Here is a 25,654-nt window from a genome sequence, read left to right on the forward strand (position 1 = left end):
TTTCCTTTTTCCCTGGAGATCTGCCTTTTTCCTTTTTATAGATTGGGTCTCATTTGAGCATTTTCCCCCCACCCCCTTTCTTAGATCCAATGGAAGAAGACATCCTTCAAGTTGTGAAATACTGTACTGATCTAATAGAAGAAAAAGATCTGGAGAAACTGGATCTAGTTATAAAGTACATGAAAAGGTAATTTTTTTATACAATATACCAATGAAGGGGCAGGAGACAGTGAGCAAGCTAGTTTTCTATTGTTCTTGTTAATCTTGAAAAAGATGCCCTTTGAAACTGGTAGTCAGTGCACTGTTCCTCACTCCAGAGCTTTAACCATAGGAAATACTTTTGAGTGTTGAGTATTTATGAGAGTCCATCTCATAAATCATAAAACCATGTAAAGCCTGTAAAACTATTCAAGGAATCCCTCTTCCCTCATGCTGTTTCTTCTTTTCCTACCTTCAGGTTGATGCAGCAGTCGGTGGAATCGGTTTGGAATATGGCATTTGACTTTATTCTTGACAATGTTCAGGTGGTTTTACAACAAACTTATGGAAGCACATTAAAAGTTACATAGTCAGGGAGCCTGGTTCTTTCTGCTAGCTGTGCCATAAGTGCTTGTGAGGTATTTGCAAAGTGCATGATAGTAATGCTGAGTTTTTTATATTTAATTTCTTTTTAAGCGTTTTGTACATTTCTTTTAAATAAGTGCCAAATTTGTCAGTATTGCATGTAAATAATTGTGTTAATTCTTTTACTGTAGTATAGATTCTATTTACAAAAATGTTTGTTTATAAAGTTTTATGGATTTTTACAGTGAAGTGTTTACAGTTGTTTAATAAAGAACTGTATGTATATTTTGTACAGGCTCCTTTTTGTGAATCTTTAAACTGAGGGTCAGAGACTAAAATGCATGCCTTGCATGCAGCCAACCCTGGTTTGAGTCTCAGCACTATATGGTGTTCCCTGCTCAGCTGGTGAGGAATCTCAGGGAGATGGCACCCTCAAAAAAGCAGCAATTGAAAGCTTATTGTAGGTTATAAAACCTCCAAGCTGGACTACTATATAGGCTTCATGTTAATCTTTGACATTCCTGAGGTCCTATAATGGGATCATTTATTCTGAGCAAGAATAATCTCGTCCCCAAGCATGAACACAGAAGCTTATTATGAAAATCTTTACTTTTCCCAAGTGGAATTTATATACTTGAAATTAGAACAAACACACAAAATTGTTTTTCCTGAAAAATTATGTCCCACAGATTTAGAGGTGTACTTTTTGCCTCTACTGGCCCTTGAGAAACTTCAATGCTACATATTTTCAAATGCTTCGAAGGTATTTTTCTATGTTATGTCGTAACACTTTAAAAATATAGTTTATAAGAGTAAGCCAGTGAGTACTTGTAACCCCCCACACTGACTTGAACACCGCGCTATAAAAACAGGTAGATCTTCTCATATGCTAGAGATGTTAGAAGAATTAATATCACTAGTAGATTTCTCTACATTGGGGGAAGGGATATATATATGTGTGTGTGTATATATATATATACACACACACACTGAGTGGACCCACATTCCTCATGAAAAATCAAATTGCTACTAAAAATAAATCACTATGTATATTCTGCAACAACTTAAAATGTACTAAAGTCATAGCTAATTACTGATTGTCTCATCAGAAAATGCATGTGTGGTAGAATTTTGTAGGTAAAACTAGTGTTTACGTGTACTAGAATATAATGTATGAGAATTTAGAAAATTTTGTCCTTAGAAGAGTGCACAGTACCGAGGGTGTTAAGTCATGGTGGAGAAGCTACTCTAACATGGAAGCCGACCAGAACTGACTGGCCAATGTCTGTTTCCTTTATTGGTAGTTCAGAATTGTGCTGATTACAGTGGACTCTCACGACTATACAAGCAGTAAATAACCAGCTATGCTTTACACCATGGTTTCACAGAAAGCAGATAAATATCAGAGTGCCTAATTTTCTATTTAAAAAAATTCTAAGGGCATATGGCATAAGAATGCTGGGGACTGGGGAAGTCACTGTGGGAAGGATATACATAAATAAAGAAGTTATTTCTTACATCAAAATAGTCCCAAGAATCACAAAGTCTGCAGAAGCTTAGTTAATCAAATACTGCAGTACTGATTTAATCAGTATAAAATCGAAAGAGCTTTAGATCTGTAATAAAAATCCAATTTAGGGGGGATGGGCAAACTTTAAAACAGCAGCCAGTAGAGAAAGGTAGGGAGAGAAGTAGGTAATGAACAGGCACCTTGGAACTGTGGGGACATGTAATTGACCACTGTCAAACCAGTGTAATTTTCTTGGTTTCTCATGGAAAACATTTTATACACCTATTTTTTTTCCTTTCGTTCTTAAGTTCATCAGTGTCCAGGTACATCCTTTTCCATTTTGCATTGTTTTTGTTGGTGAAATCACAACATAATCTTGCGCTTATTCCAATTCCTGCCCCAAGTGGAAAAATTAGATGATTTCAAATACTTTCTTGAGCTCCACGATAAGCTGCCAGTCACTCTTCTGCATTTCATCTCTGAACCAGTCTTTGAGGGCGTCAATGGACTGCCGGCTGATCTGCAAACCCCAAGGCATAAAAAAGTAAATAATATAGCAAATCAAAGAAATGCATGTGGCCCCAGTCTGGCACCAGATGTTCTCACTACTGGAGAGAAAAGCAGCTTGTAGCCTTCCTCTCGGAGCACAGTCCCAGCACTGGGCTTGTGTTCCCTCAATACAAAGTTTATTGCTGAGATGCTTACCTTACTAACAAGGATGTCTGTGGCTTCAAAATGTCTTCCATACATTTTGGGAGATTCACCAGGAATAGGTTCTATTTTGACACAGACTTCTTGTCCCTTTTTTGCAACATCTACTTGTTTGTGGTTTATTTCAATACTTGTTACTATTCCAATATCAACAAACTGTAAAAATAAGAACAGAAATAACAACATGTAAAAAAAAAAATTAATCATGGCTACCTTAATTAGAAAGCAGAAATAAAAACTGCAGGACAGCCCAGTTTGTAACAACTTGCCCTGGTACTTTATCACTTAACTCTCCACAGTGTCACTAAGCTTTGGAAAACTTATAAAGTGCTGTTGAACCACTGTAGCTTTTCTGTTCTGCTCTACTCTTTCACATGACAGAGGCTATGTCATAGAAGAGAATGGCAGGGATAAAGCAGTTAGTTCAGGAGTGGGACCTTGTAGGCAATGATAAATAACTACAGCCGGTGAACTGATGAATGGAGAAGATACACTTTGCATTATCATTGCATGCTAACTTTCTTAGTATATGGCAAAGTAAGGGATATGGTGTTCGTTTCTCTGAGACTTTTAAAATAGTAGATGCCACTAATCCAGAGCATCCCTACTGAAGCACCTGTATCTTAAGCTACCTAAAATAAGGAGCACTGTTACCTAGAACTGTTAAGGATAAATTCTGTTAAGATGACAGGTTCTTTGGGAGTGATAACAGCTCTGTAAAATACACCCAGAACTTACATTTTTGCTAGGGACGCACATGGGTGTCCCCTGTTTCACCTGACCTGCTTCCACAGTCACTCCCATCACTATTGGATCTCGAGAATTGAAAATAAACTGAGGGAGGATTTTCATCTTGCAAGGAAATACCGCTATGTGCCTAAAAAAAGAGAAGACCCAAGAATTTTTAGGCTTAAAAATTTTAAACCTAAATAGAGGCTGAAGAGATAGTACAGTGGATAGGATGCTAGCCTTGTACTCAACCCACCTGGGTTTGGTCCCCATATAAAAAAACCCTGAGCATTGCTGGGTGTCGCCCAAATAAAGTCAATAATCTTTACGTGTTTGACTTCAGGTTTTACAATCTCTTAATATAATCCCTGGTATTTCCCAGTCAATTCTACTTTTAAGACATCCCAAATAGAACAATGACTCCAGATAAGAGTCATGAGTAGTGCCTCTTGTCGGGCTTTTATTACCAACCCACTGCCCTAGCTATGGAACCTACTTTCTTTGGTTTCATTTTATTTTAAGGAGGGGTGCACCACACCCAGCAGTACTCAGGGCCTACTCCTAGTGGGCTGGAGAAACCAGGAATTGAGGGGTCTGGGAATTGAACCCTGGAAGCCGAGGCAAACTCCTTAGCCGTCGTATTATCACTTCAGCCCCCATTTTCTGTTATTGCAACCAAGCTGACTCTGGTTCCCCAACCTCTAACCCTAGCTCTGTTGCCCGTGCTGTCCTGCCGACTTACTCCCCACGTATCTTGAGGCTCACCTAATTTTCTGCATCTCCAGCCATATAGGTACATCCTTTGGTAGACAGGCCAATGCCATGTACCCACTGTTTACACACCTCACTGCTATTTGTATTTCTCTAAGAATCGACTTCACTGCTAAAGACCTGGAGTAAATAAAAATCACCAACTTACTTAAATTCTTCTTGTTTTTGTTTCTTGTAATCTTGTCTGTATTTCGTAAAGGCATCAAATAAATGATAAATTATTTCAGCACTAAAAATTCTAACTCCTAAACTGTCAGCCATTTCTTGTGCATCCCGTTCGATTCTCACATCAAATGCCAAAATTACTGCGTATCTGAAAGTTTGAACATATCAAAGATCATTTCAAGAAAAACATATTTGTGAAAGAAATTACCTTGTAAAAGAAATTACTTACTGAGGGTCATGTTCCAACATCACTGAGGCCTTCATGACATCTTTTTTATGGACTGGGCCGATGTTAATTCCTGCATACTGTAAAAAAGGATTTTTATCTTTAATTGCTTGTATCAAGTGACACTGCCACAAATGATTTGTGGAGTTGGGTAGGATTACTTACGGGCACTTCTGATGTTTTCAAAAATTCAAGCAGAGCTTCCAACGATCCTAGTGTAGATGCCTGGACGTAGACCCCCTTTTCTTCTAATTTGATGGCATTAAGAGTCTGCTTTAACTCATGTATCAATTCATCCTTGAAAAGAAATATTTATGACAGTCACAAGCAGCAGCCTAGAATTAGAGTATTTCCTTCCTCTGAATTCCTCTGAAAACATGAAACCAAAGCTAGGAAAGACCAGGCTAACAATGCGCACTGGAATGAAGAAGAAAATGCAGGAACCCTATCTGAACCATATTCCACTTTATGTTTGTCTTAGTTTACTAGTTATAAAATATTTAATTTCTGTCCCATTTGGCAAACACAATAGGCAGCTGAGTAGAAAAGTACAAAATACTGCATAAATGTAGTACATTTTGCTTGCTCAAAGAAACTGGCTGTATGAAACATCCTATCTCATGATGGAGGCCTATTCTCCATCATTATTTCTCTGTAGATAAGATTCTGACTTAGATAAAACCACCATATCAATGTTAATTAAAATGCAAAAGTCCAAATTCTACTTCAGGTTGACCTTTTGTTACTGACTCTAAAGAGGCCAATTTCCTAAGGACAATAATGTGGTACTATTCAAAAAAAAATAATGGTGTTTCAGCACTCTTGATAAATTCATTAGGATCTTTGCTAGTATCATTAGTATCTTTGAACAAATAAACTGGCTCAAAGTTGGCTTGTGTGAAACCTGTGGTCTTGGTTGGTATCTACCACAGCAAACAGGCTTTTCATGAATCCTAGTAGCAAATAAAATTTTCTTTCGTTCTGTGTATGTATATGTATTAGAGTAAGAGTAGTGTGAATAGCTTCAAGCTTTTGACTAAATATATCCAAAAATTCTACTGTATATACTAGTTTATGTTGCACAAAATGAAGTTATTTCTGAGCCTTATTTCTTTACTAAGAGGGGAGACTTCATAAAGATGAAGTGCCCAAATAAATGATGCCCTATTTATTTCCTGTAGCTTATAGAGGGACTTATAGATAGAGCAGAATTCAAACTGCTTTGGTAAGAAAAAAGCAAACATGAAGATAACTTACTTTAAGAACTGGAATTTCATCTTCTTTATATGCCACAAGGAGTGGTAAACCAGCCAATGTTTTCTCCAGATCTTTTCCAAGAATCTTTACTCCCTGAGCTGCTTCTACTTCTTTGTGCTTTTCATACTGATTCTACAGAGATCAAAAAATGTGTTACCACCTTTAATTGTAAAGTATTAACATAAGAAATAATATAAAAATATTTTCACGAACTTGGGATAAGAAAGAATTTCTAGACACATACACAAAAATTATGAAAGAGTATTCATTTCAACATTAATACGAAACAGTTCTCTTTTTTCTTTTTTGCTTTTTGGGTCATACCCGGCGTTACACAGGGGTTACTCCTGGCTCTGCACTCAAGAATTACTCCTGGTGGTGCTCGGGGGACCATATGGGGTGCTGGGCATCAAACCTGGGCTGGCCGAATGCAAGGCAAATGCCCTGCCCACTGTACTATCGCTCCAGCCCCTGAAACAGTTGTTTCTCAACAGACAAGTATGTCGTAGAAGATGTTGCAGTACACAACAAACCCAACAGCCCATCCTGATTGTATGAACAACTCCCCTAAATCTTTAAAAATGATACACAATGCCAGAGGATATGAACGTTTCACAAAGGAGACCATTTAAATGGTACATAAAGTAATGATTAACCGTATTTTAATCGTGCAAGTGCAAGGTAAAGCGGGTAAACAATTTTTATTCTGAAGGCATCAAACAAATAATGTGAAATAATGTAAACTGAAAAATTGCAGTTACAAGTGTAACTTGGTACATTCGGTATAAACAATCATGTGACCTTGTTTCATAAAAGTGGAGCTAAGCTTAAGTAATGATCCAGTGTATTTACAGTAGAGGATTTTTATACTAAAAAAATAGTATAACTATGCCAGGAGATTAATACAACAAACAAAGCAATAAGATTGTCAATAACAGCAAATGTTTTTTGAACACTAGGCAGAGGTTACACTTCCTATGAACAGAACAGATAACCAGGACAATCATGCACAAAAATAGCTATAAACAACCACCAGCAAAATTATAACTCTTAAATGTTTTTTGAGCAAAACCAGATGAAAGGGAGGGACACTCTGGGAATGACTCTATGTACATATTTATTTTCAAAAGTGCACTCCAAAGTATTAATTTTTTTTGAAACAGTGGTATCAACTACTATCATAAAACTGTAAAAAGCATTATTAACTTCTAGGGAGGGGAAGAGAGGGACTCCAGGACCAGGCCCCGTGATACTTACCTGGTACAGCAAACATGATGCTTTGGTAGTCAGGCCCAGTGGTGCTTGGGGAGCCAGGGGCCATGTAGTATTGGGGATTGAACGATAGGTCTACATGTTAGCAACGTGCTCTACTACTTGAAATATCTCCCTGTCCCCATGTTCCAGTGTTTGATCTGGTTGTGTTAAAATATTCTACATATTTTGTTTTGCTGTCACACCTAGTGGTGCTCAGGGCTTACTCCTGACTCTGTACTTACTCCTGGCAGGTTAGGAACCATCTAGTGTTCTGTTCCGGGGATCTAACTCGGGTCGGCTGCATGCAAGTCAAGTGTCCTGTCTGCTATGCTATTACTTTGACCCCAAAGTATTCTATATTTTGCATACCTCACTGCACAAATGTTTTACTTCACAATAAAAAAAGGGCTGGAGTGACAGTACCGTGGTTAACGCAACTGCCTTGCATTCAGCCTGTCCTGGTTCTATCCCCAGCACCGCATTTGGTCCCCCAACACTGTTAGGGAGAGATCTTTGAGCTCAACGCTAGGAATATGCTCCGAGTAATACCACTTGTGACCCCAAAACAACAAAAGGAAAAACACAAAACAATAAAAAGTATTAATGAAATACTAGTTACCAATGAAGAAACAAAATTATTTCAATTAAAAAATACACAAGTTTAGTTGGCAAATAGGATCTTTCATACATCTCCACGCTAATAAAAACTCTTCCTCTATGAGAACATCTAAAATAAAACCAGGGGTGTGAAGGACTTTGTACGGGGCTTCAGCAACTCTGGGAAGGAAGTGGAACTTCGAAACCCTGTCCAAGTCCCAATGTTGACCAACCTACCGAGCACCATGACTTACCTTCACTCGCAATTCCTTCATAGGGGGAGGTAAGAGGAGGCCTCGGATCTGAGTTACAATGGGCCCTTCAACCCCAGGCACAATGATTGTATCTCCTTCCTTCAAACGCCCATTGATCAGTATCACGTCTATAGTGGTGCCCATTCCCGGGAGAGCTTTCACCTAGGAAACAGGATTATAACAGTCAAACACACACAATGCTCTGAAGTGATCAAATTCAAAAATAATAAATATTTCTAAAATCTGGTTTTTGAAAAATGAAAAGACTGAGAAGCTGCCATTACCTCCATGACCTGTGCCCTGAGCTCTTCACAGTGTGCAAGCCTCTTGCTCAACATTGTCTGAGTCAACTCAACGAGAAGGTAGATGAGACTTCCCATTCCATCCCCAGTGTGAGCAGAGGTAGGTACCAAGGACACAAAAGTGCGGGGATCTTTATTCTCATAAAACAGAGCTGCATTCAAGCCCTAGAAAGACAAAAAGCAAAACTCAAAAGCCAGCCTGTGAGTGAAGAAAGGACGAGCTAGACCTAGATTTTATAAATGGCTGATCATGCTGAAATAGCTCAGAAACATCATTACAAATATCACGCACAATCTGAATTCATAGCAAAATTCGTATTACTTTTTATTACAGAAAAAGCAGTTTCAAGTCAACTCTTTCTAAATTTCAACATAGAGATTAATCTTTGTAATGTCAGTGCTATTAGAAATGAAAGTGAGTAGGGGAAAAGAATGGAAAGCAGTAATTTGAAGACCAGAACAACATTAATAAAAATGTTGTCATTATACAGACAACGAAATAAAAGAAAATACAGGGTCTTAATAACGCAAGGGAAAGCTTCCTTACCTGCTGTGCAAATTCCACAATAATAGCCTTTGCTCTTTCCTCAAATTCATCTTTTGTATTCTTTTTCTGCTTTTTTAAAGTAGCAGCCACATCAGAGTCAGGACTCTTTTTCCAATCATACAATCTATCAATCTGGGGGAAAAGTGTTTTCATAATAAACATCTTAAAACCATTAAGGACATTTATGGATTTAAGCTTTGGAAAATTCCTACCGTATCTATCCAAAAGAGTATGCAGTTTATTTTACTGTACCAAAAGGTATTCTAATGCCCTGCAAACATGCACATCGTCAATCAGCAGCTGCTGCACACGTGGGTAGTTAAGTCTCCGACAGTTCACAAGGACCATAGAAATACCACAAGACCACTAACCCAGGTGTCAGAAATCTGAGATAGTTTTGGTCAAGCAGAAAACAAGAAGAGTGATTACCGTAAATTCCACCATCAGAGAAGCTCTATATCCACAACCCCCCAAACCCCGTATCTCAAAGAATATCACTGCTTTGATTTTAAATCATTACTACAATCAACATTAAATTCACCTAGCAAATTAAACAACTCCCCCCAATTTCAAAAGTGTATGGGTATGAGGGCAATTTGGCTGAAATCGCTGTCACACCCCACTGACTGAAGAACGACTGAGTGTTCCACTCAGGATGAGGTGTCCACTCCAACATCCTTCCCAGAGTTCTGGTATATTGCCCAAATAGAGTCAAAATCTAGATAAATGAAGGACACACAATGCTACACTAACAAAATGCCTAATTAAGCTAAATACATTTTATGGTGACTTTAGCTGTTGTATTTTATTTGAGATCGATGCTCAGGGGTTATTTCTGGCTCTGCACTCAGGAATTACTCTTGGTGGTGCCCCTGACACCATATGTGCAAGGCAGGTACCCGACCTGCTGTACCATCTTACCTGCACCGTTGAGTGATTTTACTAGTTAGTCCATTTCTACATAAACTCCTTCAGAAAATGAAGTAGGTAATACTTTTCAACTTATTAGACCAACAATGCTCTATTAAAATCGACAAAAAAATTAGCAAAAACTATACACTAAAATCACTATAATACAGATCAAAAAATCTTAAAATATAAGCAAATCAAATCCAGCCATAAAGGAAGCAGGGTTTATAGCAGAAATACAAAATTATTTTTTAAAAAATTTAGTCTCATATTATGTTTTTTATATCCATAAATGAGTCCAATCATTGTGTCTGTCCCTCTCCTTCTGACTCATTTTCACTCAGCATGATACTCTCCATGTCCATCCACTTTTAAGTAAATTTCACAACTTCATTTTTCCTAACAGCTGCATAGTAATCCATTGTGTAGATGTACCATAGGTTCTTTAACCAGTCATCTGTTCTCAGGCTCTTGGGTTATTGCCTCAAGTGCTGGAGAAGGCAGTTGGGATACAGAAAGAACCACTTTGATAGTTGGAAATGATCACTCTGGGTAAAAACTGCATGCTGAAAATAGGTAAAGGAACAAAGGCGGGAGGGAGAGAGATGGGGAGGGCGGAAGAGGGAGAGAGGGAGAGAGGAGAGGAGAGGAGAGGAGAGGAGAGGAGAGAGGATGTAGGGGAGGGAGAGAGGGAGAGGAAAGAGAAGGGGGGAGAGGAAAGAGGAGATAGAGAGAGCATCTGGTATAGAGACAAGCCCTTGGGAGGGAATCTGGGGACATTTATAGTCCTGAAACCAGTTCTGCAAGAAAGTTTACAGGAGTTTCTTTAAAAAACAAGGCAAACTTCTCAGCACTTGGGACAGAGTACCACATTCACTTAGTAAGTATTCTAAGTGTCAGAAATCTGAAATGGATTCATTAAGGTTTAGTTACTCCTACCTTGCTAAGGAAATTTACATTTTTTAAATATAAATTAACACTGACTTATACAAACTGTCCTATATCGGATCAGTTTTTTTTAAAGACACCCAGAAATCTTACTATAATCTTGGTTTATTAATGCAGACACTTAAGCAGTAAACATTATTTTCTAACATAGTCAATATACACTTAGGCTAAAAAGACACTTTACACTTTTATAGGTCTACTCAGATTTTCTCCTCAAAATGTCTGTACTTCTGCTCTTACTAAATTTTAACTTGTAAGTCTTACCTATTTCAACATAAATTTTAAAATATATTGGCACAAAATTATTCCTCTTTGAAAACAAGGTATGTAGTTTTATGGTTTTATTAGTTTAGCTCTGGGCATTGCGTGTGTGTGCGCGGGCGCATGTGTGTATGTGGGGCTGTCATAATCTCTACAATAAATTTAAAAAACATAGTAAGGAAATGACATATGATCAAAATTGATGCTGGAGGTACTGTCTATAGAACTGAGTTTACGTGAGGGAGGTCCTGAGAGGAGCAGCCTAGGAAGGACCCTTGGAACAGGTGGATGGAAGCGGGCTCTCTGCTTATGGCGAGATATTGGAAGGATGGATGCAAGAAGAGTATAACTAGTAGTATTATAAATCCTGGTACCTTCATAAAAATGGTTTTAAAAAGTGCCAACACAAATGCTTGTCTGGAAATGTTCATGGTTGCTTCATTAGTAATCTAAAACTATAATCAGGGTCAGAAAGGTAATATATAAGGTCGCGCCAGACCTGGGCTCGATCCCTGGGACCCCAGATGACCTCATGAGCACCACCAGGAGTGATCCCTGAGCAGTGCCAGGAGTAAACCCTAAGCACCACCGGAGGTTGTTTCCCCACTCTGCCTCAAAAAATAGAATCAGTACAAATGTCCTCAAAAGATAAAAGGAGATGAAGTATAATTTATCCAAATAATACTTAGTAATAAAACAGACCTGGTATTACATGCGGTAACATGGATAAACTTTATAAGCAGTGAAAATCGCCAAGGTTTTTTTTTTTTTTAGCACCACATGTTATTTAATTCCATTAATCTAATACTATAAAACACTGTGACAGCAAGACCAGTCTGTGGTCAGACCAGAGCATTGTACAGTGGTAAGGTACTTGTCCTGCATGTGGCCAACCTCAAGTTCCACCCCCAGCATCCCCTACGGTCCAGCCCACTAGGATGAATTCCTAACTGCTGAGCCAGAAGGACTGAGCATCACCAGGTGTGACCCAAAACGAAACAAAAAAGGGGGGCGGAGGGACATTCTAGGAATACAGCAATGATTTCTATGCTAAATGTATAAATATGTCAGAATAATCTGAGCCCAAGAGATATTTCCAGGAGACAGTTCCAAGGCTAGAATGCTTCACATTTGAAGGCCTGGGTTTGATGCCTTGGCAGTCACACCTCATGCTTCCCCAGGACACTGCAGGGAGGGACTCCCAAGCAGCAAGCCAGGGTAGCCCTTGAACATCATCAGGGCTACTCCAAACAAAAGAAATACACTGAATTGTATATTTGAGATGAGTGCCTTTAAAAAACGAAGTCAATTAATTTTTCAATCACAAACCATAAAGAAGCTAAATGAATTTCAGAGTCAAGTTTTTAAGGCACACATACCTTATTGAGTGCAACAATGAAGGGACACTTTTTAGATTTCAGAAGGTTAATAGATTCAATTGTCTGAGGTTCCAAACCATGCATAATATCAACAACTAGAATAGCAATATCACAAAGAGAGCTTCCTCTATTTCTCAGATTACTGTTGAAAAGAGAAAAAGGATGAATAAAAACATTATAGTTTAAATAAGACTTAAATACTTGAAAAGCACAATAAGTCCTTAACTTGACAAGTATTTTTCTTACAGTGAGTTGACATCATTTGGGGCAAGTTAGTTTCAGAAGTCACTCCAACGTTTCTGCAATTTAACTGGCAACATTTTTTTTCTTTAAAAATTTTATTTAATCACCCTGAGATAGTTACAGGCTTTCATGTTTGGGTTACAATCACACAATGATCAAACACTCATCCCTCCACCAGTGCACATCCCCCACCACCAATATCCCCAGTATGCCCCCTCTTTCCCACCCTCCCCTGGCCTCCATGGCAGACAATACTCCCCATTCTCTCTACTTTTGGGCATTATGGTTTGCAATACAGTGAGAGGGTATCATGTTTGGTCCTTTATCTACTTTCTGCACACATGTCCCATCCCGACCGGTTCCTCAAGCCATCATTTTCTTTGTGATCCCTTCTCCATTCTAGTTGCATCCTCCCCTTTGCTCATGAGACAGGCTTCCAGCTATGGAGCAATCTTCCTGTCCTGTGTATCTACTATCCCAAGGTGTCAGCCTCATATTATGTAACTGGCAACATTTTTTGCACTGACAAATATGGCAAAAGGGGCAAAAGATGAAACTCTCCCCATAATGGCTTTCATAGGCAATTAGACCAATTATAAAAAAGAATTTACTTTTTCAAAGTAGAAATCACTTGTCTTTAAAAACCAGAAATATCCAAATAAATACTAACATTAAAGTATCACGTTATAGATGAGGATCAGTAATTATAAGAAACCAAAACATTTCAATACCCCAAAACTAATCAGACCTATTTAATTCACTGAATTTTAGACAGATTTCAAGTATTTTGCTTGATGACAAAAAAAAAAATCGAACTGCTCCTACCTGAAAGATTCATGGCCTGGAGTATCAATTATCAACATTCCTGGAATCCGTACATTTTCTCTATCAAACTAGAAAAGATAATAAAGAGCTTTTAAAAAAAAATCTTTATAAAACACTGTCACATCAAAATTCAAAGATTTCACCCTTTTCCAAATGAAGTTTTAAAACATAACGGTAAGTCAACTAGAATAGCACAGCAAATAGTATTTTCAGTATCATCCAAAGTGCTACCAAAAAATACAGAAACTACTATTTTTAAAAAGTCCCTTTAAGAAGGTCATAAAAACCATGGCAGCACAGCGGGTAGGGCGTTCGCCTTACAAGCGGCCAACATGGCCGACCCGAGTTCGATTCCTCTGCCCCTCTCGGAGAGCCTGGCAAGCTACCGAGAGTATTCGATATGCCAGACACAGTAACAACAAAGTCTCCAATGGAGATGTTACTGGGCCCGCTCGAGCAAATCGACGATCAACGGGAGGGCCTTTACCTTTACCATTTTAAAAACCATCGCATAGTCTAAATTTGAGCAGAATATTTACTAATAAATGGCAGACCAGTCCTCTGAAAGTGATTCTCTAGAAAAAGTTGAAACGATATTTGAAAAATTTATCCAGTCCAATTTTAAAGAAACCTTTCTGGAGGGAAAAAAGAGATGTTTTAAAAACATTTACTACATCTACTTAAAATATTGAACAATAAAATAATCCGGTTTATTTAAATATCACACCACATTTAAATATCATCTCACACCACAGAGTATGGCATACATCAAAAAAACCAAGAACAAATAGTGCTGGAATGGATGTTGTGAGAAAGAGATTCTCATTCATTGTTGGTGGGAATGCCCACTGGTCCAGTCTTTTGGGAAAATAATATGGTCATTTCTCAAAATACTAGAAATTGAGGTCCCATTTGACCCAGCAACACCACTTCAGGGAATATATCCTGGGAGCCCCAAAACAAACAGCAGAAATGCCCTCTGCATTTCTATGTTCACTGCATCATTATTCACAATAGGAAAAATCTGGAAACATCCTGAGTGCCAGAGAACAGATGACTAGATAAAGAACTATGGTATATCTACACAAAGAAATACTACACAGATGTTAGGAAAAATGAAGAAACGACATTTGCTTGTAAATGGATGGACATGGAGATCACCATGCTAGTCAAATGAGTCAAAAAGTGGGAATTGAAAAAGCATAATCTGAGACTAATACCCAATGACAGTAGAAACAAAGACAGAGACAGAGACAGAGAGGCAGACTGGGGCAGGGGTAGGTGGGGAGCATGGTAGGAAAGATTGGTGGTGGGAAATGTACACTGGTGAAGGAATGAGTACTGGATCATTCTATGACTGAAACCCAATCATGAGTAACTGTAACTGTCTGTCTCATGGTGATTTAATTAAAAAAATTTAATTACAAAATGAAAAAATTAAGTATCAAACCGCAAACACTTAATTGATCAGGCAAAAGTATACAAACATTAAAACATGACAGAGGTTCTTTTTTAAACCTAAATAGCAATAATTAATTCTCTCAGACACATAAAACTACTTTCCTTACCTATATTTTTGACAAATCCTCAAATAATTTTTTTAATTAATTTTTATTAGTGAAACACCATGAGGTACAGTTGTAGATTGACAAATTTTTGTGCTTGGGTTTCGATTATACAATGATCAAATACCCATCCCTCCACCAGTGCCCATTTTCCACCACCATGGATCCCAGTAATCCTCCCACCCCCACCCCCCATCCCACCCTGCCTCTGTGGCAGGGCATTCCCTTTTGTTCTCTCTCTCCTTTTGTGTGTTGTGGTCTGCAAGAGGCATTGAGTGGCAATCATGTTCGGTCCACTGTCTACTTTCAACATGCATCTCCCATCCTGGGAGAATCCTCCAAACACCCTTTAATCCTCAAATAATTTTTCAAAGTTATCACCTGACCCCTATGTCAAAATGACTCATGCAAAACAAAACATTTCAAATTTTTACTATATTAAATCAACAGCGGTAGGGCGTTTGCCTTGCACGCAGCCAACATGGCCGACCTGAGTTCGATTCCTCTGCCGCTCTTGGAGAGCCCAGCAAGCTACCGAGAGTATCTCGCCCACACAGCAGAGCCTGGCAATCTACCCGTGATGTATTCGATATGCCAAACACAGTAACAACAAAGTCTCCAATGGAGATGTTACTGGGCCCGCTCGAGCAAATCGATGAACAATGGGAGGACCATGACAGTGACTAAGCACAATTATGACTTCTACTTTAGTGTCTAGAATAAAAGCAATATAATTATCATATATTTAATAGCTTTAATACAGGGCTAATAAAAATCAAGCTTTTAAGTTATCTTCTAAAATTATAAATAATCGGATTTTAAATTTGGCATCTGGCATAAAACTCCTCCAACACAAAGAAACACCCAATTTTTAAAAAGCTTTAACAATATATTTGAAGAATTGCACTTCAAGAAAACTTTAAAAAGTAAAGATTAAACCAACCAAACACCGAAATGGGATACCACATAACTGGAAAACTGACCTGGAACAGCCAGCATTAAGGGGGGGGGGGGGGGGAATCCATCTTACCCCCCCCCCCCCCCCCCCCCGAGAAAGGCCACATCCAGCGGTCTTTGGCATCTGTGCTTGGGGATGCTCCTAATGGAGCTCAGAGAACCATGCAGTGGAGAGGACCAAACCAGGCCACCCGCATGCAAAAGCATGCTTTAGATGCACTCAGCCCTCTGAGCTACTTCTCTGTGCCCTATGTTACTTTTCAAGAGGCTGAAATTAGCTTCTGATCAAACCAGAAAGACAACTGTTTATGTGAGAAAAAAGGAAAAAGAAGAGTATCATTTTATATACTTGGAATGTGAACTAAGGATTTATACATAGACATAAATTTCCAAAACAAAGATCATAAATAATCCTTCAGTATTCAAAGAATTCTATAAATATCATTCCCTATATTCCTTCCTTAGAGATCTACCAGAAAATAAACCTTACAAAATACGAACAAAAATTTTAAAAAACACAAACAAGAAAAAAAGAACAAACAAAGTAAGGTCAGGAGAAAACAAACACACATCACAAAAACACGAATTCAACAGCAACAGAAAAATTCAAGAGACAAACCCAGAGACCATTCTACATACAAAAAAAAAGATGATAAAAGATTTAAGAATGTATTAATATATGCTCTATCAGTGAAAATTTATTGTTTCTCATTTCCAAATTTCCTACTTGCACCTGCAGTGTGGTAGCACTGTAGCACTGTCCTATTGTTCATCTATTCTGGCTTTCCTATACAGACTAAATACATACAAAAGAACATACATTCATGCCTATAACATAAAAAATAACCAAACAGATAACAAAGACTTTATTAAAGTTATGCAATAGGGCAGGAAGGATAGCACAGTGGGCAGCGTGCTTGCCTTGCATGCAGTAGACCCAGGAACAATCGCCAGCATCCTGTATCCCTTCCCCACTCCACCCTCCACAGCACAGAAACAGGACTAAGACCTGAGCACCACTGGGTGTGACCCCAAAACAAAACAAAAAATCCAATAAATAAATATGGATAATAGAATTAGGAGTATTAGTACTAACACTTTTAAAAGAAAGATATTACTTTGGAAGTTACTTCTGTAATGGAGAGATGGCTTAATGGGCTGAGCATGTATGAAACGCGCTTTGCAAGCAGAGATCAAAGTTCACTCCCTGCACATTTTCTTCCAAGAACTGCCAGAAAACCCTCCCAGCACAGAGCTGGAGTAATTTCTGAATACAACAGGATAGTAGCCAAAAAATAAGACCCATTCAAAAATGTGCTTGAGTGAAGAAGGAGGCTCTGACTGGAAAGAAGCATTGCTGTTTTTTTTAGGAAACCAGCAAGGTTTTGTCACCTAACATAGTTGACACAAAAGGTGTTTGCTTCAGACCAATGTGTTAAGCTTCCTAAATTTCCATATTAATCCTTTTTTGTTATGTTGCTGGAGGGGGCCCAGTAATGTCTCCATTGGAGACTTTGTTGTTACTGTGTCTGGCATATGGAATATGTCAAGGGGGTTATGTTAAGCATAAATAATTTATACCAAAGTAGAAAAAGAAAAGGGAGATAAGGAAAATGCAATCAATTAAAAAATGGGGAGGGATCAAAGTATTTTGATCTACTTGTTTTGTTCTGTGGCCACTCCTGGCTCTTTCAGGGATCCCTCCTGGCATTAACTGGAATCCAACCCAGGCAAATGCCCTATCTGCTGTATTCTTTGGCTCAAGGGAACAAGTTTTCTTTTACACAGAGATCTATGGAAAAAAGTATTGAATACAAAAAGAACTGACAGTCTAATTTCAGAATGGTGACTGTCTCTTGGAGTAAGAAGGAAGAAAATAGCATGTGAAAGCTCTTACAACTAAGATGTTGTATCTCTCAAATAATAAGGTCTGAGACACACTCAATCTAATCAGACAAATTGTGAATGTTCTTGTGAACGAAGCCAATTAGACCTGAGACACAGTACTCGTTTCCTTGATCAGTATCATTTGTATCTTAGCTTTTGATAGACATTAGGAGCTAAAACACAGTGTACTTACATTTTTAATCATCTTAGTCTGTTCATTGATAGCTTCAAGAGGAACATTGGTAGCCCCAATCTGCTGTGTGATACCACCTGCTTCACCATCTTGTACATGTGTGTGACGAAGCTGAGACAAGAGAACACAATTTTGAAATGCAAAATGCAAAAGCAGTAAGTAGCAACATTTGCTATGAAAGTACTTTTTATATATAACATAGCTATCTAATATCAATCTAAAAGGTATCACACAATAATGAATTTTAAATATACTACTTAAAATGTATCAATGCCTACAACAGTTACTTACTTTATCTAGAATTTTTGTCTTTCCTGTGTCCACATGTCCAAGTACACAAATGACAGGAGCTCTCAGCTTTTCTGTATTTACATTTTTACTATGTTCAAGTCGCCGTTTCTAGGGATAAGGAATTTTTTTAATCACAAAAATGAAATACTATTTCAAATTTTATCGTCATTATTTTTCTTTAAATTATTTTTGCCTTGGTAAGGGAATGCGATAACCTGTATTGCACATATTTATTGATTTAATGACATAATTTCATTTTAGGATGTCAGAAATGTACCAAATTAGGAGAGCTGTTTAGAGTGGATTTCAACATAGCACTGTTAAAGATGATTAGAAAGGGTATAAAAGGGCAGGGAAATAGCTCAAGACTGAAGCTTGTGCTTTGCATGCTGGAATCCTGGATTCAATCCCTAGAACCACACACTGTGGCACTTCAAAAAGCAAAAAAGAACGGTGCAGGGCAATGACTAAAGTTTCTGAACACATACAAGGATGACGAATTTAATGGAATATAATGAATACCAAAGGACTTATTTTGTCATATTATACAAAATAGCCTCTATGCCATATGATATTAAACTGTAATTTTAAACATTCATTGGAACTGTAGAAAATTTTATTTCAAAACTACTCAGTTACAGAATTTTTTAAGAAATTTCAATTAAAAAACGGTTCAATGAAGAGTCAGACCACAATTCTCTACCCTTTGGAAGCTATTTCCAATATACCACCAAGCATGAGAGAACTTTTCCTTGCCTGAATAATTACCATTTTCATAAATACTTTTAGCTTTCTGACACCCAATCAGGAACTCAGGGATAGCTCAGTGGCAGTGAGTGCCTGTTTTATTAAACGCCCCATGTTGTACGCCTGTGCCACGTGAGGCCCCAGCACATCTCCTGTCTGGGAACCCTGGCACTGGTACTACAAACAGTTGTGTGCAAATAACGCAATGGAGGTGTGGCCTGGGGAGCACAACAACTTGAAAAACACGCAAGCCTGGCAGTGGACAGTTAAGCACCAAAACCAGACTTTGTGTCCTCTCACAACGAATACAACCAAATGTGTTTATGATGACGCCTCTGTCAGCACAACAAGTGTATGGAAAGGAGGGGAAATGTGCCAGAAGTTCTCTGAAACAACTTTTCAAGCAAAGTGAGTATTTATAGGAGACAAAATCTTCAACACTCTGAAAAAAAAGTCGCTGTTAAAAACAGTCTCTTCACAACAAAGTAGATGGCAAAAAAGGTCAACATTTCCAGGGCTGGAAAAAAAATCTCAACTTATAGTAGATCTTCTTAGTTCTTTAAATACTTGAGAAATTTTTACTCACCAGACTTTATGAAAGGGAAAGATAAGCAAGACAGATAGATAGTAAAAATTTTTTTTGAAAAATTTAAATGATTTAAAAGATAAAGTTAAAAACATTTTAGCTTTAAAACAGTTTGCATGCTAACATAAACTCAAGTAGTTATTCACGTGTTTATGCTAAGCTGACAAAATTACATAGTTGTAACTTTGAAATATTGTGCTCTACCAATTAAACAGAAAAATACAGTAGCTGGGTAGATATCTAAACTTTACGAAACCTCACTGACTAATCAAATTAAATACTTAAGTTATAAGATGCCTTAATACTGAGTATTAAGTATCACGTATTAAATATACAAGTATTTAAAGTATTACATTATAAATAGTTTTATAATTAGAGTGCATATGCTCGGAGTATTCATGCACATCTTTAAATTAACAAAGAACAAAGTAAAATAAAAATAAAAATTGATGAAAACAGTGACCATTCTGATTTGATAAGGAGCAAGTTTGCTAGATGAGACCAGACTCATAGACCTATTATTTCTGTAGTGTCTCAGCACTACAAAAACTGAACAAGATACTATGCACACACTTTAGCTGTAAGTATGAGAATAATGACAGAGGAGTGAATGAAGAGAAAGAAATTATAACTACCTCAATCCTTCGCTTCGCTTTGTCATAAGCCCTTTCTTCTTTGGTTCGATCATCGTCAGAGTCATACTCAGATTCTGAGCTAATTTCTTTACTTGGCTTTTTGTCTAATGTTTTCCCCAAATCCTTTTCATCTGAAACTTTTTCGTCCTCTTCATCACCTTCACTGCCTTCACTTTCTCCTTCCTCTTCCTCTTCCTCTTCACTCTCTTCTTCTTCCTCCTCTTCCTCCTCCTCCTCCTCTTCCTCCTCTTCAGGGTTTTCTTTTACTTCTATATGTACTGTGTTTCCTTCATTCAGAAAAACAAATTTTAAAATAAAGTTTAAAGTGAGAGGACAGCCTTAATCCCTGTACTATCTCTCTGACCTGGTAAGTCATATCTCAAATTTCGGTTTTATAGCTTCAATATAGGGAAGCTCTTTAAGAATGTAAAAGGTGTTTTTTGTGACTAAAATCTCCAGGTGTTCATTGAAGTCAGGATGGGCTACCTTCCCCACCACCCAGTACTTCCAGAAGCCCTGGTAGTCACGCCCATAAACACCTCTGGCTCATGGAAGCTTCTCTACTGGCCATGATCCAAAGACTCGGAAATAGATCTCAAGAGATCAAAAAGTCTCAGAAGATTTTCCCCAAGACCCGCACATGGCTGAGTCTTCCTGGGCACCCTGGAGTGGAGCAGGTCACTCCAGTGTCCGCCCAAATGGAGCCCCTGCAGCCAATTGCTCCCACACTCCAAAATGGCTGCCATGCCCCCCAGCCAGACTCCACTGCCTCAGGACCGGGCCTCATGTCTGGTGAAAAACAGGTATGCGGGTTAGTCACTGAGATCTCCAGGCTTTCAGTAGAGTAGAGTAGGCTACCTCATCCCCCTTCTTCCTGTACTTCCAGAAGCCACTGAAGTCACAGAAGGCCTACCCTATAACAACATCTTAGCAATCTCTTATGCAAGTACTTAAAGGCTTCATGATGAGACACAACAATTTTCACTAACTTTCTTCCAAGGAAACCTTTTTTGATCATTCTGTTAGCAAATTATTGATAATAAGCAATATAAAATAAATGGTTGATGGCCTGTTATTGGGGCAGGCTTAACAGGTGGTTGGAAAAATTGGAGACAACAGTGGAGGGAAGATGTAATGGTGGTGGGATTGGCATTGAAATATTGAATGCCTATAACAAATCATCCAAAATAACTTTGTAAACCACAGTGTTTATACAAAATGTAAGGGAAAATTTTACACATGCAGGCATGTGTAAAATTCACACAAGTAAATTTCAAAATATACTAACACAGATTTGCTTTAAAAGTTTTATTAATGACAGGTGAGACATGATTCTTGCCATAATGAAACCCAAGTATAAAATAGGATTTAATGTAATATGTTTTGGATCCCAGAGTTGAAGATAAATGTATCTTCAATGTAAATGTAAATTGAACAGGCACTTTTATTATAAATGGCTTTTATTTTCTTATTCACATAGATCAAAATCATATGGTAATCACTAACTGGCTCTTAATGATTTATTTTCTGATCATTCTATTTGCCAGTTCTTAAAGTTTCATTGGAATAAGTAAAATTAAGTAAATTTATGTGCCTAACGGTGTAAGTTGGGATCAGGAGAGAAACTAGTAATATTGGTGGAGAGATGGTTACAACTGCATGGTGTTGAAACACTACATGCTTGATACAAATGTATAATGAACAACTTTGTAAATCATTGAGTTTATAATAAAAATTTAAAGAAAAAAAGGAAAAGGATAGGAGTTAGCCCTAAGACAACCAGGTATGGACCAAAAACTTAAAAAAAAAAAAAAACTACTTGGGAAAACTACTCAGGCTAATAGGTATGTTAGTAATAACTACCAGATTTATGAACACGTGCTTTTAAGTTACTCACCTTGTTCTCTCTCCTCATCACTGGCCATAGCTTCCCAATCATCTAAACCAGCATCCTCTGTTTCTTCTTCCTCTTCTGTAAAAAAGGTGTTAGTCAGACACACAGAAATTATCTAGAATGAGATTGTTTTAGAAAAAAAAGTAGAATTAAAGATTTTGCAATGAATACACATGCAATTTAATTACATTGAAATCACAGATACTATGTTAAAATTTATTAAGTACTTATGAATTTTTTAGTATTCTGAATATAACACATAAAACCACCCAGATTTTATATCTGAGATAATTGAAATATTAGAAATTCAGACACTGAACTGTTCCTATAGAAGTGGTTCCCAAATCTACTTGGTTTATAACCCATTTAAGAACAACAACAAAAATTACAGCATTTATCTTAAAGAAAAAGAATGAGAAGTACTCTCCAAAATAGGTTGAATCCTCTTATTGGCTTAGTAAACTGAAGCTGATTTTAAAATGTCACGGCTCTTACTAAGTTCTAAGTAAGCCCAGAGAGACGTTACAAAACCTAAGGCTTGCAGTGGTTAACATGACCCTGATTTGACTACACATACCAGATGTGGTCCCCCAAGCACCATTATTAGGCTTAGCCCCTGATTGTCACTAGGTGGGATACAAAAGCAATTACAGAATATTTTGCAGGTTGCTTATTTGTTTTTAGGCCACACCTGGTGATGCTCCTACGTAACTCCTGGCTCTACACTCAGGTATTACTCCTGGCGGTGCTCAGGGGGCCATATGGAACGTCAGGGATTGAACATGTATCACTACATGCAAGGCAAGCACCCTACCCACTGTACTATTGCTCCGGCCCCAACAATTAAAGTTCCTAATGGAAGTAACTAAGGAATTAAGGATTAGCTTAAAAAAAAAATCCTCTCAACCAAATATTTGACACTTAAAAAAAACCAAAACTATTCAACTTTTACTTGTATGTTTTAGAAAAGTAAACAACGAGAAATCAGTACTACTGCCAGAGACTCGAAGTCCCCGAGCTAATGACAGATAATTAGACAATTATTCAGAACATATCAATACAAGAGGTCAATGCTACTGGCCTGGTTCTACAGGTGGTGTAGTTTCTTCTTTTTCAGGTACTCCTTGTTCCATAATATCTAAGGTAGAACTTATTTCTACTGGTTCAGATACTAAAAAAGAAAAGAAACCAAGTTAACAATGCTACTTCAACACATAACTACCGTGAGGCTACTCAGTTAAATATTGTACTAAAAACCAGTCTTGAAAATCTAAATTCTTCAGAAAGTTTAGAAAACTTTCAAACACTGGCCGAATAGATAGTTCAGTGGGTTGTAGTAACATCATCAGGAGTCTGCTTGGGAGCAGCTTTGGAGTTCACCCCTATGCCCCTCCAAAATAAAAATTAAAAATACACCAGTGATAAGTTTTAGTAAAAACAGCAGTTTTTCTTTTTGTTCAGTGGTAAGATGTAAAATTATATCCTGGGAATATAATGCACAGCATGCTGTATCGTGTATTTGAAAACTGCTAAGAATTAAATCCTAGATGTTCTCAACAAAAGAAAAAAATTGTGACTACAAGAAAAAAAAAAGTAAATTTACAGGTAATTTTTTAGAGTTGAGTCAAATCCAAGCTTTTCAAATAAAGTACTTTTCATCTACCTGTAATATGAACTTGTTCAGAATAACATTAAGAAGGGCTGGTGTGAAAGTACAGTGGGTGGGGTGTTTGCCTTATGAGTGGCCTATCCAAGTTCGAACTCTGGCATCCCATATGGTCGCCTAAAGCACCACCAGGAGTGATTCCTGAGTGGAGAGCCAAAAGTAACCCCTGACAACTGCCAGATGTGGCCCAAAAGCAAAAAAAAAAAACCCACCAGAATGACATTAAGAAAATAGGCTTCTATATGCATTTCTGACTCATTAATTTCTTTTAAAAAAATTTTTTGAGAAATATGCGGGAAAGACACAAAATTGTTTCTAAATCACAAGCAATTTTAAATGCAGACCTTCTTTATTTTCTATCTGTTGTGGCATTTTTTTCTTCTTTTTATCCTCATAAATTGGCCTTTTCTTTGGCAATGAGTCTTTTGATGGCACTTCAACACCTGAGGAATAAAAATTTAAAATGCTAGGTTTACTACTAGTATTAGCAGCTAAGAAATAATAATTTTAGAAGATAACATTTCACTCACTTCAGAGAGATATATACCTTATAGTGTAAAAGAAAATTCATGGAAAAAAAATTCATAAAAAATGTTTTAAGGTGTTTATGCACTGAAATTCTTTTTCTGCACATGTCCATGTTTGATAAAGACAATTATGAAACCATGATCATAAAGATGCAGAACAGATCTATCATTCTATGAGACTCTGTCAATCAACGAATGTTATCCATCCCAAAAGATGTGTATCCCAGAATGCCACAAAAATAACACTATACATAGCTTGGATTTGCATTACAATGGAATTCAGAATCATTCTCTTTGTTGTATGTACTAATATTTCATTTCTTATTTTTGCTTAGTAGCATTTCATATGTAGGATTTTTTACTGAATAACAATGTAAACAGAATTGCTAGTAGATTTTAGAAATTACAGACTGCTATGTACATTTTTATGCAGTTTTTTGTAAAACCATTCCTGGAGGACAAGTTTTTTAAAGTGTCAATCATGGAACATCTCAATCATAGAACACATTACTTTGATAAGAAAGTAACTTTTCCAGAATTTTTCACGACTTTACATTCTCTCGAGTAATAAATGACATGACAATCCTAACTGCTGATTTTTGTTTCAAATTAATTGTGTATTCTTATAAATACACCATGCTCTGAACACTTGTGATCTTAAAATTACCACATGCCTAAAAATGTTAAGCATTTCTTTTGTGCTTACAATTCTTGGCGAAGTTTCTGTTCAAAATTGCCAGTTTCAAAAACTAAGGTTGGCAGAAGTAGGTGTGTGTGTGTGGAGGGAATGGGGAGGAAGAGAGAGAAGAAAGGTGTCTGCTATAGAGGTAGGTGAAGGTCTGGGGGGTGCATGGGAGGGAAACTGGGGACACTGGTGGTAGGAAATGTACACAAGTGATGTGATAGGTGTTGCAACATGATGAAACCCAATCATGAACATCTTTGTAACTGCCTGTCTAATAGTAATTCAATTAAAAATACGCAATTTTAAAAGGTTGTTGGTTGACTTATTTTTGAGTGTTGAGTCACATTATTTTGTAATCCTTTCTGAAATAAGAGACTTGAAGATACTGTCTAGATTCTCTCAAATTTTTAACTGAGTTAGATTTTATATAATTAAGGGATACATATTTTCTTCACATGCACAATCTCTGGGCTTAAATATATCAAAGGTCCCCGTAATTAAATGTGAGGAGTCCCTGAGCATCACAAGGTATAGTAGCCCCTCCAAAATAAAACAGGTGAAGGATACAA

General features: G+C 37.4%; 2 protein-coding genes across 7 annotated transcripts in view; one reads left to right on the forward strand and one right to left on the reverse strand.

The window, feature by feature from the left end:
* The window catches only part of REV1 (REV1 DNA directed polymerase), a 100,218-nt gene extending 99,366 nt beyond the window's left edge, over window positions 1–852 (forward strand). For all 6 annotated transcript variants that reach the window (XM_056116727.1, XM_056116725.1, XM_056116726.1 and 3 more), the window contains 2 exons: window positions 85–187; window positions 458–852. In XM_056116727.1, coding sequence (XP_055972702.1) covers window positions 85–187; window positions 458–569 — 215 coding nt within the window. In that variant the 3' untranslated portion in view covers window positions 570–852. The remainder of the gene's footprint in view (window positions 1–84; window positions 188–457) is intronic.
* A 446-nt stretch (window positions 853–1,298) lies between these two features.
* The window catches only part of EIF5B (eukaryotic translation initiation factor 5B), a 59,330-nt gene continuing 34,974 nt past the window's right edge, over window positions 1,299–25,654 (reverse strand). The window contains exons 7-24 of the mRNA XM_056116732.1: window positions 24,218–24,316; window positions 23,289–23,378; window positions 22,211–22,285; window positions 20,314–20,600; window positions 18,346–18,453; window positions 18,055–18,165; window positions 13,453–13,520; window positions 12,385–12,526; window positions 8,888–9,019; window positions 8,323–8,505; window positions 8,039–8,200; window positions 5,934–6,065; window positions 4,842–4,973; window positions 4,680–4,756; window positions 4,434–4,598; window positions 3,524–3,662; window positions 2,780–2,941; window positions 1,299–2,594 (exon numbers count right to left, since the gene is read on the reverse strand). Of these exons, the coding sequence (XP_055972707.1) occupies window positions 2,487–2,594; window positions 2,780–2,941; window positions 3,524–3,662; window positions 4,434–4,598; window positions 4,680–4,756; window positions 4,842–4,973; window positions 5,934–6,065; window positions 8,039–8,200; window positions 8,323–8,505; window positions 8,888–9,019; window positions 12,385–12,526; window positions 13,453–13,520; window positions 18,055–18,165; window positions 18,346–18,453; window positions 20,314–20,600; window positions 22,211–22,285; window positions 23,289–23,378; window positions 24,218–24,316 (2,372 nt within the window). The 3' untranslated portion in view covers window positions 1,299–2,486. The remainder of the gene's footprint in view (window positions 2,595–2,779; window positions 2,942–3,523; window positions 3,663–4,433; window positions 4,599–4,679; window positions 4,757–4,841; window positions 4,974–5,933; window positions 6,066–8,038; window positions 8,201–8,322; window positions 8,506–8,887; window positions 9,020–12,384; window positions 12,527–13,452; window positions 13,521–18,054; window positions 18,166–18,345; window positions 18,454–20,313; window positions 20,601–22,210; window positions 22,286–23,288; window positions 23,379–24,217; window positions 24,317–25,654) is intronic.

The sequence above is a fragment of the Sorex fumeus genome, unplaced genomic scaffold (assembly GCF_029834395.1).
Source record: "Sorex fumeus unplaced genomic scaffold, SorFum_2.1 ptg000033l, whole genome shotgun sequence".
Taxonomy (NCBI): domain Eukaryota; kingdom Metazoa; phylum Chordata; class Mammalia; order Eulipotyphla; family Soricidae; genus Sorex; species Sorex fumeus.